Source organism: Choloepus didactylus, chromosome 15, assembly GCF_015220235.1.
Source record: "Choloepus didactylus isolate mChoDid1 chromosome 15, mChoDid1.pri, whole genome shotgun sequence".
In the NCBI taxonomy this organism is placed as follows: domain Eukaryota; kingdom Metazoa; phylum Chordata; class Mammalia; order Pilosa; family Megalonychidae; genus Choloepus; species Choloepus didactylus.
The window spans coordinates 85984904-85999796 of NC_051321.1; the positions used below are offsets into that span (position 1 = coordinate 85984904).

The 14893-nt window shown below is 40.8% G+C and overlaps 1 protein-coding gene across 11 annotated transcripts in view; it reads left to right on the forward strand.

The window, feature by feature from the left end:
- LOC119510871 (WASH complex subunit 2-like) overlaps nt 1-14893 on the forward strand; it is a 56586-nt gene that overhangs the window by 3299 nt on the left and 38394 nt on the right. For 7 of the 11 annotated variants that reach the window (XM_037805294.1, XM_037805301.1, XM_037805300.1 and 4 more), the window contains exons 4-11: nt 3768-3830; nt 6338-6511; nt 9012-9105; nt 9757-9818; nt 11048-11095; nt 12867-12977; nt 13539-13647; nt 14222-14281. In XM_037805294.1, the coding sequence (XP_037661222.1) occupies nt 3768-3830; nt 6338-6511; nt 9012-9105; nt 9757-9818; nt 11048-11095; nt 12867-12977; nt 13539-13647; nt 14222-14281 (721 nt within the window). Of the gene's footprint in view, nt 1-1207; nt 1220-1720; nt 1724-3767; nt 3831-6337; nt 6512-9011; nt 9106-9756; nt 9819-11047; nt 11096-12866; nt 12978-13538; nt 13648-14221; nt 14282-14893 lie in introns of those variants that run through there. The other 4 variants (XM_037805296.1, XM_037805297.1, XM_037805304.1 and 1 more) reach the window with 2 other exon arrangements.

The window sequence follows — 14893 nt, forward strand, 5'->3', positions numbered from 1 at the left end:
TTAGTGTCTAATCAGAAGGGAACACAATTCTTAAAACTTCATTAATCTGTTAATGTAGAAATTTTATCCTGGAACATTAAATGCCAACTATAATGACTTCCATTTGTTACGAGACCTCTTAAGGAGAGTTTTTTAAAAAAGTTTATTGTTTCCAAATCTTCAGTTTTGTAAAGTTTAAAAAAAAATTTCCAAAATGAAACTTAAATTTTTTCCCAGATTATCTTCATATCAATTTACAAAAGCTGTTTTTTGGTCATTCTTTTTCCCTTGTCTATTTTTCCCTTGAAGAAAGCAGATTGAGTTGCTGAAACTGTCAGATGCTTAATGGCTGGAATTGGATGAAGCTCAGAAGCTCATTGGCCTCTAACTTCCTGCACAGGATGCTCTCCCTCCTGCCTGATTGTACATGACCTTGTCCCTTGTTCTTGACACTCCAGCCATCCTAGCCTCCTCATTCCTTTGCTTACTTGCTCCATGTGCCTCTTTTCTTCAGTTGATTCCTCCCGGTCTCAGCTCAGACAGTACTTCCACAGGAAAACCCACTTTGATCCTCTGTATTGGGGAAACGCTGATAAAAGCTGTGAAGTTCAGGTGGCATTCTTTAGTAGCACTTCACACAAGAGTAATTCTACATTTATTGATATGATTTGATGAGTTGCACTCCCTTACTAAATCAAGCCCCTTATTTTTGTTAAATGAATTCCTAGGGCTTAGCAAAAGTCTGATAAACAATGTAGATTCAATGAATATTTGAATGAATGAATGAGAGGAGAAATAAATGAAAAGGACTAGGGCTCTGTATAATGTGTTAAATTCTCAGCCCCTGTTGCCTTTTTGTCCCCACCTTTACTTCACTCTCCACCTCCCCAATGGAGCGAAAAGATCCTCTGAGGGGAAATACAGAGATATTACACAATTCTGGTTATGTGTATAGTTAGCAGTTCTGGGTTCTGAATTGAAAGTGATTTAGAAAAGCAGGTGAAGCTGTGAGTTCAACCTGGTGTAAGGGTAAAGGAAGTTGACCTTGATTATCTTCTGTGCTCCAGTCCTTGAGAAGCGTAGTCCTGTTCACCCTCAGAAGATCCCCCGGGTTTTGTGTGTAGGCTGGTTGGTTTCTTAGATGTCCTGCTTGGCTTGCCAGCTGTGAGCTCCTGTCATCTTGTGTGGTCGATGGTAATGACAGGCAGGAGAGAAAGTGGGGTGCTGGTGCTCTTCCGATGTCAGCATGAAGCTCCACCTTTCAGGTTGGTCATCTCGCTATTTAAATTCTGAAGTAACCTTGCTGGCTGCATGTCTTGAAGTCTCAGCATTAAGGTTTACTTACTTTCTGTTTTTCTGTTTGAAAATTGCTGAAGTAATTTTTGATTTTTATGGAACATTAGAAAAGAGTAAGGAAAAGGAAAAAGCATCTGAAATTTCATTGGCTAGAAGAAGCCTCTCAACATTTTGCCATATATATTCAAGTCCATTTCCCTTGCAGATACTAGGCTTGAAAATTTTTCTTTCTTATTGTAAAAGTGATAAGCATTCATTGTAGAAAGATTGGCATAGATAAAAATTATTAAAGTGTAAAAAAAATTTAAATGACCAGAAATTACCTATTATTTTCACCATTCCAAATTAACCCTTGAACATTTTGGCATTTTCCTTTTTAGTTATTTAAAAAAAAAATAACTTTAACTTTTTATAGATGACAATCAATCTATATATATATCTGCAGCTGGTAGTTTTCCTTAATGTTAACTTATTATTTTATAAGCTTTTAACACATTTGAAATTTCTGTGAACTTAATATTTCAGTGTTCTTTATTTGACTAGTTCATAATTTACTTAGCAATCCTCCAATAGCAAACTTTTTTAATGGAATATTTCATATGTAAGAGCAATACAGAGATTAACCATAAATGCTAAGAAAATGCAACACCCAGGAAGAACAGATTTTAGTATTTTGCCATATTTGCTTCAAAGGCACCAATTCCCCATTTTCCCCCTTAATTCTAAACATTTTGGGTGAGGGCCTCTTTATGTCTGTCTTTTACATTCTTCTTACCTGGAGGGTATATGTATCTGTGTGGCTGTGTGTGAATGTGTGTGTGTGTGTGTGTGTGTGTGTGTGTAGTGTGAGGTGCTCTCCTGTGTGAATATGATGATTTTACCTTAAAACCTATGGAAAAACCTCTTGACATTTTGATTGGAATTGTGTAGAATTTACTATTTGGTGTTTGTTTCTTTCTGTTGTAAATTGTGATGCCCTTAGCATCTTATTGTCTACATTTATGATTATTTTTCTTGTACTAAACTTCAAGATCTAGAATCCTTAGTTCCGGGGGTATGAACTTTTAAAAACTGTGTTGTTTGATTGGATGGGCAGACTTTTTAAAAAGGTGGACATCCTCTGCTGGCAAAGGTTTGAGAAGCAGGCACTTGAATATAGTTGACAACAGTGTAAACTGCTAACTTTTGTGGACAAACGTCTAGGAATAGCTATTAATATTAAAACACAGGTATGCTTTTTGACTCAGCAGTCTACTTTTTGGGAAGCCCCCGTTTTTCTACTCATCCATCCATACACTGGACAAAGGGGACTGGGGGAGTGTAGTCCATATGGCTTTCCCAATCACATTGTCACCCCTCATAAGCTACAGTTTTATACAATCGTCTTCAAGATTCAAGGGTTCTTGGTTGTAGTTTGATAGTTTCAGGCATTTACTGCTGGCTGTTCCAATTCATTAGAACCTAAAAAGGGTTAATTAGGTGTTCATTTTTATTTAAAAAGAGGAAGGGTGGGAAAACTCTAAATAGATGTAGAAATCTGTGTATTTGTGTAAGAGCCTGGGGAACTATAGAACACACATACCAGGCTTAAATTGGTTATAGTAAAGGGTTAGGCTGTGTTTGGGAGGGGACTATTTTTTAAAATATGTTTCTTAACTATATTTTCATACTGACTTGAAAACTTGTTTATTGAGATACAATATATATACCATAAAACTCACCCTTTTAAAGTGTATAATTCAGTGGTTTTTATTGTATTTATAAAGTTTTGCAACCATTACCACTACTAATTCCAGAATTTCATTACCCTACTTACATTGACTTTTTATAACAAGCAGGTTGGTCTTTGGTAGTTTAAGAAACAATAAACAGTTAAATAAATAAAAAGAAAAGCAATGACAATGAGTTACCAGCATGGCACATGCATTTTGGAAAACATTGTCCTGCCTGCTCAGGATGTCAGAATAAAGCTACACATGGGACCTAATGGCAAATCAGTGCTGGCTTTGAACTGTTGGCTTTGACGTAAATGGAAAAATAAATACCGATTTTAAGCAAAAGAATGAAAATAAATTTTTTCTTTTACTGTTTCCATTGCTCAAAATGTTAAAGCTCTTGTTGTCTAGTTAAGTTATCCCGATTGATCCTCTCGGTAGCCTCATGTGGGGGTATCATTGCCTCTTGTCAGCATTAAGTCCTAGGTTTAACATGTGTGGAAACCGATGTCTTACTGTTTTTGTGGTTCTTTACTCAACAGTGAGCTTGAACTTTTTGCATGTTTCCTAGTCATTTGTATGTTTTGTTTTTTTTTTTTTTTAATGTTTTGTGAATCAACGACTGTGTTTTGCTCTTTGTAACTGGGGGCCTCAGCCATTTGTTGAGTCATCATTTCCCCATCTTTGTCTCTTTTATTGTATATTGAATTCTTAGCTTATGATCTACTTCAAATGTTGTTTTTATCCTTTTAAAAATGAATTTGCTTCCATATTTAGCGTGTCTATGATGAAGAAGTGGAGGAGCCGGTACTCAAGACTGAGGCAGAAAAACCAGAACAGGTATTTGTATTAAGTCATTCTTCAGTTGAGTTCTGAGTCAGAGAAGAAAACTGGTAGGAATTTGTTGGGGGGTGGGGGTATGTTTGCAGTGGATGGAGGGCAGGGGGCTGGATGTTGGGGGAAATGACAGGGACTGCTACTGACAACCCAACAGTCGAATTCTTCTGTTTCTAAAATATGTAGCAAGTAATAGGTAGATAAGGTTCCTGAATTCTGGCTTAAGGATAAAACAGAGATTGGCAGATTTGTTCTGTAAAGGGCCAGATAGTAAATAATTTAGGTTTTGTGGGCCACATAAGTTTCTGTCACATCTTTTTTTTCTTCTTCTTCTTTTTTTTTAATAGCTCTTTAAAGAGTAAAAAGAGTTCTTACTTTAAGGGCTGTACAGAAACAGTCTGTAGTTTGCCGACTTCTGTAATAGAGTATTATGTAGATGAGGTTTTGGTTCATGTTTTCTGAACCACATGGCCAAACTGATTCTGTCAGATGAGGGTAATAGAATTGCCCCAGTCCTCTAAATTTGCTAATAGTGAATTCAGATAGTCCACTAATGTGTGAAAAGAAATGTCAGTACTGTACTGGCCTTTGAAGACTGTTTCCCCTTCTTTCATGACTGCTTTGATTCTTACTCCTGCTCGATCAAAATGACAATAGAGGAAACCTGGGTTAGTCCACACGTGAGTGCTTCCAGAATGCCACGACATTAGTACCAAGGCTTCAGAACGCATGTGGACATTTACTGCCTCTGTAGTAGGACTCCAGGGAGCTGGTGACTTAGAGGAAGGCATTGCCCTCCAGAGGTTACCCCCTTGGTTGGGGTGACAGGGCACAGCCCGTCAGCTAAGTGCTTGGGAAGTTCAGACAAGGACAGGCTCACTGGTGTGAGAAAGCAGGGAAAAGCTTCAAGCCTGAGAGTTTAGCTGGGTAAAGAAAGAAGGGCCAGGTTTTAAGGTGTGGTTGGTGGGTTGCATTTTAGCCACGGAGAATGGCATGAGCTGAGGTTCAAAGTTTTGGGCTGTACTTGGTATTTTATAGATGATGTGTATGTTAAGTTACTTAGGTCAAGGAAGAGGAAGAAAGTGGGAGAGGGGCTGGTTTCTGGAGGGGCTCGAGAACCAGGTTAAGGAGTTGAGGGGCAGTAGTTCCTACCTTTTTTCCTGTGGCTTCGTGTATTATGGATTTATGAGCATTCTCCCTTGGGTGTTCCCACATCATAGGCCAGCACAAAGATTAATGGATTATGGGTTATACTCATTTTCTAGCCCTTCAGTGGTGAGTCTGCCCTTTTCTTCCTCCTCAGAAAAGCACAGAGGAATGGGAGTAGCTTTATTATGGGAGTGGCTTTGAATCAACTCTTATTTATTCAGAAAATGGAAATCATTTGCAAAAGTTGTTACTATATCAGAAATAGTTACTTGTAAAATACAAAGCTGCTAGTCTAGGAAGGATATTAAAAGCCAACTAACATTCTTTTTCCAGCCTTTAAAAAAAAATTTACTTTTAATAGTACTCAAGGATTTGCGGACCATTTAAGTGCATTAGTATCTGGGTATACCAAGTCAGTGTTAAATTTTAAGGTTATTACCTATGGGTCATTTAACTCAGAATCAAGTGTCCTTGAGTAGAAAAAATTAAATTAGAAAGGCTTCCGTGCTTGAGTTAAAAGGGCAAAATGCTTGTAGGGTTTCCCCTTTGCCTCTCAAAACGTCATTGTATGGTTTGGTTCTTTCTGTTGCTGTGTAGCACCTTCTAGAATAATTGTGCAAGGGTAAAATGGGGCAGTATTCTCACACTGATGACAGATTCATGAATGAGGGGACTGTCATTGGGAATGGCTGTCACAGGGAGTGGAGACTGAAATATTTCAGGCTTCTTTGGGGGGTGTTGTTCTAGGGTGATGTACAGCAGAGAGTCACGATGAAACTGACTGACTGGACTGACTGGGTGTGAAACTAATTTATGAGATAATTGTAACTGTCCAGTTTCCTTATCTCTTCTCTTCTCTCTTCTCTTCTCTTCTCTTCTCTTCTCTTCTCTTCTCTTCTCTTCTTTTCTTTTCTTTTGGCTTGTTTTAAAATTTGTTCTTGAGATATGACATCTCTGGCTGTGTTAACTCCTAGAATTGTCCAAGTACTATTAGCCAGGGTGCGTGGCGTACAGACATGCTGAAGGTTGAAGCCTAGGCCCTTTATTCCTCCAGTGGCAGTGCTGTCAGGGCCCTTGTCCATAGGTGACACCACCGAATCAGCATGGGACAAGTGTCCTCCTGTTTCCATAGACCATAAACCTGAGGCTCCAAGGCCTCCTGTCGAAAAAGTGGCCATTTGAAGCTGGCAGTCCTAGTCCACAGTCTGTCAAGGCACTCAGTGCAGTCTGACTTGGGTTAATATTTTTAATTCAGAGCTTTGGAATATGAGGCCGGGGTTTAGAAAGCATTTCACAGTGTCTTATTGGGGGTTGTAGTGCCAAGATGCTGACAGTTCATGCTGAATGGTATTTTTATGTAGGAGAAGACCCGGGAGCAGAAAGAAGTAGATCTGATTCCTAAAGTCCAGGAGGCTGTGAATTATGGTTTACAAGTATTGGACAGTGCGTTTGAACAGCTGGACATACGGGCAGGAAACTCGGACTCCGAAGAAGACGACACTAATGAGCGGGTAGAACTGATCCTTGAACCGAAGGTAAGACCATTTAATTCAAACGTGTGGTTATATGTCATGCCTTCAGTACCTTGCTTGGGCACAGATGTGCGTTTTACCTCTAGGAAATAGGCATGCCACATAGCAATCTCACATTGACCCCATCAGAAAGACTTGCTCTACACAAGCATTTATTGAGCACTTGCTGGATACAAAGCAGTGTGCCCAGCTGGGGGGTACATGATGCAGGATGTGGCTCCTGCTCAGGTTGTTCATTAGAAGACACGTTTATGGGAGGGATGATTGGCAAGTGCCCTGAGAGAGAGCTGACTTCTAACTGGGGAATGTAAGGTGAAGCTGAGCTTTGGATGGGGTTTTGAAGGACGGGAAGGCCCAGGAGAGGTGGAGATGGTTGGGAACCCAAAATTCCATAGCCTGTGCTAAGGAGGACTGCAGAAGGGTTGAAAGATTCTTGGGCTGTTTGCAGGGTTGGACTATAACGAGTAAAGCTGCTGCGAAGATTGATGTGTACGGAGTTTCGCGGGGACTTACATTTTCATTTCTCTGAGATAAATGCCCAGAATGAAATTGCTGGGACATGAGGCAATGATTTACCTTCGGAAACAGTTTGTTGATGGAGGCAGAAAATCGGTGGAAACGTTTCTGCATGTGGTAGCTGATGGCTGTGGCTTCTGGACTGCAGACTGCTGCATCATCTTGGCAGCTGTTCATTGCTTTGCCATGCGTTTCTCTCAGAGTGGCGAAGGAGACAGTGGGAGCAACACAGTCACTGGCTAGTAAACACAAAAGGTTGCCACGTTGGCAGTGAGCATCTTCATGACACATGGTGCCCTCTACAAATTAACACGTCACAAAAACTCTTCCAGTCGCTAATCTAGTTGCTGATTTCTTTTCCAGTTTGAGATCTGTAGAGTTGTACCAAATTGAGGCTACTTAGGATGGGTGGGTTTGCTTGCTTGCTTTTTCATTGTAGGGATTTAGGAAGTCAGCAGTGGACTCTGGAGAGCTTGCTGCTGGGGCCTTACCACTTTCTGTTGTGCAGAAGGACTCGAGCACTTAGCCCAATTAGCACTCTGTTTTCTTTGTGCTAAGTGGGTTGTGGTTGTATCTCTAACCTTTATGCTGATCTTCCCAAACCCTGTTGTTGTTGAAGCATCACAACAGTGTCCCACTCTCTCCCTTCCCCCAGAGTCTTCTCAATAGAAGAAGATACTCTAGTTAGGGGGTAATGCCGCAGTGAGGTGGAGAGAGGAGATAGCCCTAGAGGGGAGTGCCTTCTTGACCTTAATTTTTAAATATATGTGTGGTGGGTGGGATTAAAAGATGTGGGGGACTGAAATGGAAGGACCTCCAGCATGTACTGGTGTGGACACAGTCCCCTTCATTTCATCCCAGTGTTGAATCATCAGTTTGTATTTTATCAAAGTCACCTTTCTAAATTTTACAGTGTGAACCACTGGTGAATATTGCTCTTCTGTTCTTGGGTTGTTTTTTCTTCTGAACCAAGATTCTCAGTGGTGTCTTGGATGTGTTCCTTCAGCTCATTTTGTTTACTGGAGTGTTTTTGCATTATTGCCATTCTGTTTCTTTTCATGTAGAACCGGTTTTGTGTGCTCTGTCCTAGCCTTTTCTTTGCCCTGGAACAGTGTGAACAGATCCTCCTTGAGTCCCTTTAAGCCTTGTTTGTGGCCTATTGTTCACCCCTCTGAGTACTGGTGTTGGATTAAATCCACTTTTTTGTGTAGCCTGAGATTGTGGTGGATGTGGGGTAGAGAAGGATTCAGCTGTTGTGCTGTTTTTTGCCCTGAGATTTTATTTTTTGGAATGTAACAAGTTTCACTCTTTCCAGTTGGGGGCAGTTAGACTCCTAGGAAGAGGGGTTTGTTCTCAGGATTCCGATAGCTCCTGGAGTTTGTCGGGCCCCAAAACCTGTGCTTCCTGCTGGAGTAGCTGAGTCTCTGTGTGTGTCTGTCCATCATCTCTGCCCTTTCTGCCTTTCAACCCCAGCCCCCTACCCCTCAAGCCTGACAACCCACCTACATATAATGAACACCATTGGAAATTTTGTCAGTGTGCTTCTCTCCAAACTGGGGACTATTATTGAATATTCTCCAGATTATTTTTTCCCGGCTCAACAGTGCTACTTTTTATGGAGTTATGTGGGGTCAGGACTCATACCACAGCTTGTCAGACTTTTCCCTTTCTCTCCTTGATCCTTTTGAACTTTACTCTCTGAGGTTGTACCCCACTCCTTATTTGGTGGCTGCTGGTAAACTTTTGGGAGGTTTTTGCCACTTTTGTAAATATAAATCAGGCATTTGGGAAGGGGGATACTATCTCATCTTTGCCCAGGTCTGATTTTTTGGTTTTTAATCAACGAGATACTTTTTACTTTTAATCCTGTTATTTCTTATTTTCTACTTTTATTGTGTAACTTGTTGGATGGAACAAGCTGTCAAATGGAACACTTAATTATATTTCCTGACCTCTCTAATGGCGTATACCCTTTCTTTATGTACAGGACCTATACATAGATCGACCTTTACCTTATTTAATTGGGTCCAAGCCTTTCATGGAGCAAGAGGATGTGGGTCTCGGGGAGCTGTCTAGTGAAGGTACTGTTTTTTTCACCAAATATTTTTGTTAATTTTAATGTTTGTATCTTTTTATTTAATTTCAGACTTTAGCTTAAAGTTGCAAGAGTGGCACCAAGAACTCCCATCTGCCCTTCACCCGGGCTCACACATTGCTAACATTTCACCGCATTTGTATTGTCATTCTTTTCAGTGTACATAGTGCTTTATTGTGAACCTATTTGAGACACATCATGCCCCATTGCTCCTAAATATTTCTCTGTAATTTTTAAGAACAAGGACATTGTCTTACACACTGAAAGCATTGTTATCTAAATTAGGAAATTTGACGTATATAATACTGTTATTATTAGCTTGTACTTTGGTGGAAATTCTGCAGAGGTGATGTGTGGGGCCCTCCTTGTTGGCTTGTCCACGGTCCAGGTGGTGTCTGCTGCGCGTCTTCACTGCAGAGTTACTAATTTTTTTTCTTGGTAAATGATAGTATCTTGTCGGAGGAGACTTTGAGACTTTGTAAGTATCCTATTTGTCACCATAGTGGAGAGACTTTTAATTCCATTGAGTGGGTATGGATGCTTTTATCAGAAGCTCTGTGCTGCTGTTGCATGGTGGTCTGTGACCTTGGGAAAGAAGTAGGCCTTTTCTTGTGACTCTTTTCTCCCTCCGGAACAGAAGGCTCCATCGGCAGTGATCGTGGTAGCATCATGGACAGTGAGGAGGAGAAAGAAGAAGAGGTAAGGGCTGTTTGCTGTGACCAGGCCATGGTGGGTGGGGAACAGGATAGGTTCCACAGGCTAAGTAAATAATATATTTGAGGATTAGCAGCCTGTTTTCATAAATCCGTTAACAGTGACAGAAGCCAGATTCTCAATGTTTTTTCCCTTGGAGTTAGGTTTCCTTTTTGTCTCGTGTACAGAAACAGGGGAAGCTGCTGAATATCCCTTTGGCCATTGACCTCCCTTTCACCTCACCCCTAAACCCCGCTTCCACGTATATTTTGAGGGGAGCTGCTTAGATGTTTTGGTGGTATCTCTGCCTGAGATACAGTCTTTCAGTAAGTTCTGTATTTGAATAACTCTAGAAAAAAAATTCATGTTAAATTTTTTTTTTTCTTTTATACTGTGAAGCCTTGTAGACCAGAAAGCTGCTTGAAGCACCCACTTACATTCTGCTCTGCTGCCTGTGTCGCCTGTACGCACAGGGCATAATCTGACCCCTGGCCTAGGGTCTCGGTATCTGTGGGCCTTGACCATAGTCCTATCTGGAGTTTTCTGTTTAGTTGGAGTTTCTCTGTTTGAAAAGGGCAGAGACACTTTGAAGGATAGTCCTCGAGTGTAAGATTTCTAGAAGGAAATCTTAGTGTGAATGCCCCTCCTTTCATGTCCTTCCCCTTCTGTGGCCCCTGTAACTTGCCTTCCTCCCTTCGGCCCTCCACACGTAACCTCGGCAGGAGGAAATGAGCTCTTCGTCAGGGACCTGCCATAGCCGGTGGGCATTAGTGGAATCCTTTGGCGACCGATGCAGCCCTTTGCCTAGTGGCTGGTAGCAGATGCATGTTTCCTGATGAAGTGGTTGTCCTACTTAGCGGGAGTAAGGAGAGTTGAAAACAAAGTGTAAAATATCGCAAACCAACTTCACATAGTTTATGTAAATAAATGTGGAACTATTACTTTAAATCCTAATGTTAAGAGTCAGCAGAGTAGGCAGATCTGAACAGATCATTAGAGATGTTCAAACGAGCACAAAATTGCATGTTACCCTGAAGAAATTGTGTAATATGGCCAACCATCCACTTCACCTGTACCTTAACACTTGAGGTAACCAGTGATGAGGAGAAGAGACTGAGGGTCTGAGTCTCCTCAGCTTGATGAGCAGTCAGTGTGCTACAACGCTCTGATCCGAAGTCCTGTCTGTGCTTCTTAGCAAGCCTGTGTTAACTTAAAGCCTCTTCTCTCCCCCAAAGGAGTCAGATGAAGATACTGCCAATCACAGTGACAGCTGTCAGAACCAGGTAAGTTACATGCATGGGAGTGACTTTGCTTTTAAATTTAAAGTGTAGTAAACATTCCACAATTACTCTTGAATAGTTTTCCAGCTTAGGAGCAAGAAGTGGGAATTTGTTCATGTTTACAACTGATTTTTCCTTCAAGCGTTGTATGTATTTAGGCTAATGGCTTCCTTGTATATTTTTGTCAATTTTGCTTCATATTTTATCTAACAATGTTGGGAAACACAGCCTCTGAAAAAGACCCCATTAACCAAACTGAATTATTTCACATGAATCTCCCTTCCCCATTTTAAAATTTGAGACAGTATAGCAGCATCAGGAACATTAAGGGTCACTCAAAAGATGAAAATTTTCTAATGCCTTACCAAAGTTGTCTTGATTTTTGTATACCCTCGTAAGTCTATATTTTTTCATAATATACATTTTATCTTTTGCTATTTTATATTAGTCTGTGTTTTGTTGTCATTTTAATATAGTCTCTGCAGTTTGCTTTGTCAATTCCTGTACTTTTAAGCAAGCTGGATACGATACTGTCATAGTCTCTAAGTAAGGGAAATAGTTTATTCCTATTTATTTTTATTTTTGAGGCAATGCTGCATTCAGTATTTTCATACATAAAAATTCTGAACGTCTGTAGAACTGTTTCCTTAGGAATAAGGAGGTGTGGCATTACATAAATGGCTTTTGATGTAGCAGTCTGAAAGAAATTCCAAATTACAGATCCCACATCCTGGTTTGCCTGCAATCTCACTGGTACCTGTCTGGTGGCTTGCTAAGTTGTCACCTTTATATATGTACAGTGAGGTTTTTTCAGTTTGCATTTCAATTTTCTAATCGAGAAGCAAGTTTTCACATAACAATTTCAACTATTAAGTAAAGGATTTTACATCTTTTGTGGATACTTGTATTTTCCCAGTTGTATTCACAAATACAGTTGGTCTTTACAATTTTCATGATCAGTCCTCTGAAAGAGGACTGTTTTTACTTCTACAGCGTTTATCAGTAAGATTCAGGTTTTCAAACAATACTATGTAAAGATTAAACGCACTGGCTTAAACATTTCTTTGTACTGTAAAGATAGACTGGTTTTGTGTGCCACAGCTGCCACTTCCTAGCTCTGTAACCTTGAATAGATTAACCTCAGGAGTTGTAAGGGTTAAATTGGATAATAAACTGCTTTTGGCTTAGGGCCTGGCACAGCCATTTAGTTTAAACATTAAAAAATATTTTTAATTTCAAAAATTATGAATATCAGTGGCTGCCTTTGGAAAAATTCAAACTTGAAGGATAAGGCTGAGTGTGAACCTCCAATCCTTGTCCTCATCTTATACTCTCCAGATGTAACTGGTAATATAATCTGGGAGTGTGTTTTTCCAAGTCTTTGTTTGCTTTTATAAGTGCATCTGTGTCTCGGAAATGGTATAGTGTATGTGTGTGGGTGCAGACTATGATGCCGTGTTTATCATTCTGCACGTTTTCACTTGATCTGTCTTGGATGCCTCTCAAGTCATTACAGCTTATTCCTTGTGATTATTAGCAGTTTTCGTGTTAAGACTATACTTAACTTAGTTTATTCACTTCTTTATTGATGAACATTTTGAATGTTTCAGATGTCTGCTCTTATGTTTGTCCTGGCACATTTACTGCTTCGTAACTTTTGCTGTATTATTATTGTTATTTTAAAAAGCTCTTGATTTCTTGAAAGAGGCACGTAAAGGCTAAATGATGGTATGTGACTGTGTCTGGTGTTCCAAAATGGTGTTTGTGCTCCCAGCACCCTGGACAGATGAGTGAAGAGGAGGAGGAAGAAGATGGCTGTGACCTTTTTGCTGATTCCGAGAAAGAGGAGGAAGAGATCGAGGACATGGAGGAAAGTTCTAGACTTGTAAGAAAGACTGGAGGTGCAGTCCTGTGGCAGGGCGTTAGGGGTGGCACCTGGGGTTCAATCCTTTTATCATCACTGAGATCTGCAACCTTCTCATTTTGCATCATGTTTGTAGTTTCATTTATGCTTTTGAAAATAGTGATGGGCACCTCAAATCACCCCACAAGTACCACTTTCTTCTCCATATGTTGCAGTTTTACAGGTCAGATCATTCAGAATATATTCAGTTCAAGACGTTTTTAAGGCCCTGATGGTATTGTTTTTTCCCTCTCTGAAGCACGTTGTGCTAAATGATTTTCTTATCCAAATGTTCGAGTATTAAAACAAAGTGTTAAGGAAGGAAATAGCATCCCCTTTTGAAGGAACATTTCTGGGTCCTGTCTCTCAGGTGATCTGTGTGGGGTGTACATGCTCGTAATTCATTTAGTTCAACCCTATTTTCTCTTTAGTTCATTCAGTTTCTTTGCTGTTGCGTGCATAGTTATGTTAGGTGTCCAAAAATAAACTGGATTATCGTGTATGTTACAAAACAGTGATTCTTTCGATGTCTTCTGCCTGTAGAAAAGTAGACCTACATCGTTTGCTGATGAGCTGGCCGCTCGCATCCGAGGGGACACCACAGGCCGAGGGGAGGAGGAGCAGGCAGGTGTGACTCGGAGGGGCTCCCAAGGCAAGCGGTTGCGACAAGGGCCAGATCCTCTCCCTCTTTAATCACAGGGGCACAAGAGAGGCTTAAGATAGCAGTTCTTAATGTTTTCTTTGGTTTATAGACCCCTTTTGATAACTTGAACAGTGTGGCCCCCCCCAAAAAAATGCACACATGTCTGTGTGTATCTGTATAACATTTCCTGTACAGTTTGAGGGGATTGGTGAATACCCCAGAGGACCATGAGCTCCAGATTAAGAATCCCCAGGTTGATATTTACTTTTGTCCTATATTTTGAATTAATAAAAATGGATTACATGGTATATTCTAATGATTTATCAAGGCAAAAGGATATCTGAATGAATCTTTCAACAAGCACAACCCTGGTATGTGCAGGGCCCCGGTGCCTAAGGTGAGGCCTCTTCCCTGAAAGAAGTGCTTGCAGGTGCCTGTTCTGTGCAAAGTGCTCAGGGGGGAGTTGAGGTGCAAGGTTGACCCTTCCTTTTGGCTCAGTAGTGAGCAGATGTCAGTAGATGTTGACCAAGGGTGGACTGAGGATCGTGAAAGCTGTGACATACTCTTCAAATCTTATCCCCAGGGCAAGCTAAACCTCGGAAGATGGTGAAAGAGAAGAAGGAAAGGAGAGCTCCCTCAGATGGTAGGCCTTTCCTCTCAGTTCTGTTCTTTTTAGGAGCCTCTCGACTCATAGTTTATAAGGTGCCTCTTTAAATATGGCTCATGGGGTTTGTCTCTGTTCACCCTTTCAGAACATCTAAAAGCAGGCTTGGGCATGGGGGTGGCTGAGAGAAGGGGTGGGTGTAGAGTAAAAATGCCTATAAAGGTTTAAATTACTAGATTTTACAGCGATTGTTCTAGAATGTTCTAGAAGTAAAGGAGCTCGAGATCGCTAGCATTTTTCTAAGTAAAGAATGTCTCTGGTCCTTTCACCTAAGCAGTAATGTGCTCTGCATTCCCACTGATGACTGTGTCAGCCCGCGGACCCTTCGTTCCATCTGCACTTCCTCCCCCAAGTTCTTGGTGGGATGGGCCCTGAATGGCAGTTGAACAGAATATATGACTCAAAAGCAACAGGTCTAGGTTAAGGGACTGCCTGAGGAGTTCGTCCTGCCCCAGACGTTTACAGGCTGAGGGTGGAGGCACAACGAGCTTTTTGAGGGTGTTGGTGGGTATGTTTAATGGGTTTTTGATTGAAATTCAGCAGAGTGCCTTCACATACCCCTTGTTAAATGTGGTTAAACTCCTTGTCAGT